General features: G+C 54.6%; 1 protein-coding gene across 1 annotated transcript; it reads left to right on the top strand.

Moving 5' to 3' along the window:
* Nucleotides 1–415: 415 nt before the first annotated feature.
* Nucleotides 416–3,385, top strand: T310_9576 (Transcriptional corepressor Cyc8; the record flags this gene model as incomplete). The annotated part of the gene is made up of 7 exons (XM_013468017.1): nucleotides 416–590; nucleotides 664–867; nucleotides 938–1,020; nucleotides 1,077–1,256; nucleotides 1,312–1,404; nucleotides 1,474–1,630; nucleotides 1,701–3,385. The coding sequence occupies 7 exons, from the start codon at nucleotides 416–418 to the stop codon at nucleotides 3,383–3,385; spliced, it is 2,577 nt and encodes an 858-aa protein (XP_013323471.1).
* Between the last annotated feature and the right edge of the window lie 1,113 nt (nucleotides 3,386–4,498).

Consider the following 4,498-nt stretch of genomic DNA (forward strand, 5'->3'; position numbering starts at 1 on the left):
GCGTCGCGGTCGTGGTCTCCGGCCGCCAGGCACGTTTTCGCTGCCAGCTGTGGACTCCTGGACGCCTCCACGCCCAACGTCTCACGACAGGCGTCCCTTTGGAATCAATCGCGCCTCCCCTGGACTTGCGATTCTTTCCAGACTGCCCTCTGTTCTTTTCATTCATCGCCTGTGATTTCACGCGACCTGTCGCTCAACCTGGTTACGGCCGCGTGCCACGTCATCGGAACTCCGGGTCGAGCAGCACCGTCGTCGAAGAAGCAGAAAGCCTTCGGAATACCAAGGATAACGGGTCCTGAGAGCTAGCCTCTCTCGGCTGTAGGACGCAACTGCGCTCGGGTTCCCCAGGGCTTGATTTCGTTCGACCCTTTCGTCTGATTTTGGGGCGGCTGATTGCGACCCCCTGAGAATAATCATGGCGCATCCTCAGCCATCCCCTCCTGGGGGCGTTCCTCCGCACCATGGCCCTCTTACAACCCACCCGCAGGTCAATGGTCATATTCCAGTCCAGTCGCAGGGGCAGAAGGGCCCTCCGCTGACGACGGCACAAAAGATTGCTGCCCTGAACGAGCAAGTCTGGCTCCAGATCGGTAGGGAATCTCTCCATCTCACATCAAGTCTGGCCATCTTTTTGGAGCTGTCGATGCTGACCACGCTTTACAGGCAGTCTGACAGAACTCATGGGCGACCTGGATGGTGCCATGCACGCATATGAGCAGGCGCTTCGGCACAACCAGTGGTCGATTCCCGCCATGACTGCCATCTCTCAAATCCTCCGGACTCGGGAGCAGTTCCCTAAGGCCATTGAGTACCTCCAGAACATCCTGAAGCTGGATCCCCAGAACGGAGAAACTTGGGGCAGTCTCGGTATGTCTTTTGTCGTGACTCCTCCCTGTTTAAAGTCCCTGTAATAAGGAAGCTGACTTGGCCTTTCTAGGCCATTGCCATCTGATGATGGACAATCTGCAGGAAGCCTACACTTCCTATCAACAGGCCCTCTATCACCTGCGGGACCCGAAGGTTTGTCATTGCTGTCTTCCCTTGCTTCTAATCGGTTGCTAACAATCCTTCTCCAGGAACCCAAGCTATGGTATGGCATTGGTATCCTTTATGACCGCTATGGTTCGCTGGACCATGCGGAGGAGGCTTTCACTCAGGTTATGCGCATGGCTCCAGACTTTGAGAAGGCCAATGAAATCTACTTCCGCCTGGGAATCATCTACAAGCAGCAGCAGAAGTACGAGCAGAGCTTGGAGGTTAGTAACCAATCTGCAAATGTTTTTCGACGGCTTGCTGACGAGTATGGTATAGTGCTTCAAATACATCGTGAACAATCCTCCTCGGCCTCTCACCGAAGAGGACATCTGGTTTCAGATTGGCCATGTTCACGAACAACAGAAGGATGTGAGTGTCAAAATTCCAATTTAAACCAGGTGGTCCTGGTCCGTGCCTCACTGACTGTTACACCACCAGTTCGACGCCGCACAAGCTGCCTATCGCCGGGTGCTGGATCGTGATCCCAACCATGCCAAGGTCTTACAGCAGCTCGGGTGGTTGTACCACCAACAGAGCTCCAGCTACGCCAGCCAGGAGAAGGCCATTGAGTATTTGGAGAAGTCTGTCAACGCAGGTATGTTGGGTCGTTCCACATGTCGTGGTGGAAGTTCGCCATCAAGAGCAGACACTGATCTCTCCCACAGACAGCAGCGATGCGCAGAGCTGGTATCTCCTGGGCCGTTGCTACATGGCGCAGCAAAAGTATCCCAAGGCGTATGAAGCCTATCAGCAGGCGGTCTATCGAGACGGAAGGAACCCCACCTTCTGGTGTTCCATCGGTGTGCTCTACTATCAGATTAACCAGTACCGCGATGCCCTCGATGCCTACTCGCGTGCCATCCGACTCAACCCTTACATTTCCGAGGTTTGGTACGATCTGGGCACACTCTATGAATCCTGCAACAACCAGACCGCCGATGCGCTGGATGCCTATGGGCGTGCGGCGGATCTCGATCCGAACAACGTCCACATCAAGGCCCGTCTGCAACTGCTCCAAGCCCAACTGCAAGGCCAGAATCAGAACAACAATGCTCCTGCTCCGGTGCCGCAGGATGTCCATCCACAAGCGTACCAGAATACTGGCCCAGGCGCTCCTCCGGCTCCCCAATGGAGCGCCCCTGCGCCGACGGGTGGTCCTCCTCCCCAACCCCCGGCTCCCCCTCGCCAGATTGCCGACTGGAACCGCAGCATCAACGAGGTTCAGAACCAGCAACAACCGCAGACCTCAAGTGCTTATGATCAGCGCGGCCCTCCCCCGGCCCAGCATCCCAGCCCGCGCCAAGAGCCTCCCAGGTCATTCCCTGAGCCAGCTCGCAGTCAACCCGCCCCACGCTCTCCTAAGGGCAGTCTTCCGCCCCCGACCTCTTACCCGCCATCGCAGACACTGCCTCAACTTGCTCCCCCGCCGCCTCAGCCTCAAGATCGCGCCGCTAGTGGTGGTGCTAGTGGCTACGCTGGCTCGGCTCGCGGACCACCTCCTCCCAACGCTGGCCCCGGCGCACCGGCTGGTCCCAACGGTGCTCCGGCTCCTGCTACTTCTCTGCCTCCTTATCCCCGTCCGTTTACTCCTCCCACGGAGATCCGGCCGATCCGGGAGGATCGTCCCTCGTCTCCCGGCTCCACGTATCCTCATCAGCAATACCATCACGGTCCCAGCATGTCTGCCCAGGGAGGTAGCGGTAATGGGATCGCTGGCGGCGCCCCTCCTCCCGCCTCTGCAGTGACGGCGGCTGAGGCTGCCGCTCGTGAGCGCGAAGAGCGCCCCCCGTCTTCGATGAAGCGTGGCCGTGAATGGGATAACTCTGAGTCTGGTCCTACCAAGAAGATTGCCAATGAGGAGAATCGCGCCCGTCTGGATGATCAGATGAACCGACGGGTAACTCCCCCCAGCGAGATCCAGCGTCGCAGTTCGTCCGAGGCTCGTCGCGAAGAACAACGTCGTGCCAATGAGAACTATCATCCGTCCGAAGCGGCGCACCATCCCCCCACTTTGCCGTCTATTCAGCACATGCCTCCGCCGTCAGGTTCGTCTATGCCTCCCATGGCTGAAGCACCACCTTCGTCATCCAATCCTCCGTCCGGCGGCCCGGCTGCGTCCTCTCAAGTCAAAGAAGAGTCTGTCCGCAAAGAGCAGCCGCCATTGCATGAGCCTGCTGCTCGCAAGATGGAAGTGGATGAAAACTACGACGATGATGGTGAGGATGAGAAGAGGACTGGCACTGGCCCCAAGGGCAGCCCCCATGGCAACGGGAATGCCAACCCTAACGGCAGTGGAGTGGTAAATGGCAGCAACCAGGCGTCCCAACCTAAGCAAGAACCTGCCGCCTAAGCGCTGTCTGACAATCACGGTTGAGCCGTCGCGCTCGTGGATGATGTTTTCAACGTGGTCGAGCGCCAAACAGGAATAGTTTTCTGTGTGATGTTCCTCAATGTAACATTAAGTCGCTCTCGACTTTTTACACTGAAATCTCTGCCTGATTTCATTTCTTCTTCCCCCCCACTGTTCCGATAATGCCTTTTTTGTGTAATCTTACGAGTGTAACTGGATGCCGGGTGGTGCTGTTCAATGCTTGTTTCGATCCTCTGGAGAGTGTGGGGACCTTGATTTTTTTTTCATTTGTTTTTTTTCCCTTGTTATTCGTCAATCATCATTCTGATCGTTTTGGTCTCTTTTCACCGCTGATTCCCCTTGACGGTCTATGTTCTCATGTTCACTACTAGATTCACGATTCATGGGATCGATGTAGTTGAGATGAACCCAGTCATCGCTGTTCTCGCCTGGTCACATTGCGACTGGTGGGGCTGTGGGATTTACGATTTTTTGTTTGTGTTCTTTTCATTCTCTCTTTTTGCCTTGTTTTTTGTTTGTTGGCCCCTCAGATATCGCACGATGATGGTGCCACTATATTGCATCAAAAAAATTGTTCTTTGTCTTGTACCATGACTTGACAATGGCAGGTCATCAAGATTCTGTTCCTGAAAACAGAGAATAGCAAATATAACGATCAATCCAGTAGCTAGAAAAATTCCAATCACCGTTGTTGAATGTTTCTTGTCTGTTTCGTATTCTGTGTAATCCGACCGTCCATTTTCGGCCACTCGAGTCTACGTTCATGACTCGAAATTTCGACTGTAACGTAATCCACCACCGAGCTGGTCACACCACCGAGCTGGTCAGCCACAACACCAACACCGAGTTTTTGACTATTACTACCACCACCACCCACCACCACCTAATGGCCGATATATCTAGGGAGGAACGTCTTCAATTGGCCCTTCAGGCCTATAAAAAGGGCCAATTTCCATCAATCCGAAAGGCTGCAGATGCATTTGACGTGCCTAAAAGCACCTTAATAACACGTGTCAGTGGGACTACTTCTCGCAAAGATTCAATCGCCAATTGTCGAAAATTGACAGAGACTGAAGAGAATACACTTTCAAC

The sequence above is a fragment of the Rasamsonia emersonii genome (assembly GCF_000968595.1).
Source record: "Rasamsonia emersonii CBS 393.64 chromosome Unknown ctg1118621762150, whole genome shotgun sequence".
Taxonomy (NCBI): Eukaryota; Fungi; Ascomycota; class Eurotiomycetes; order Eurotiales; family Trichocomaceae; genus Rasamsonia; species Rasamsonia emersonii.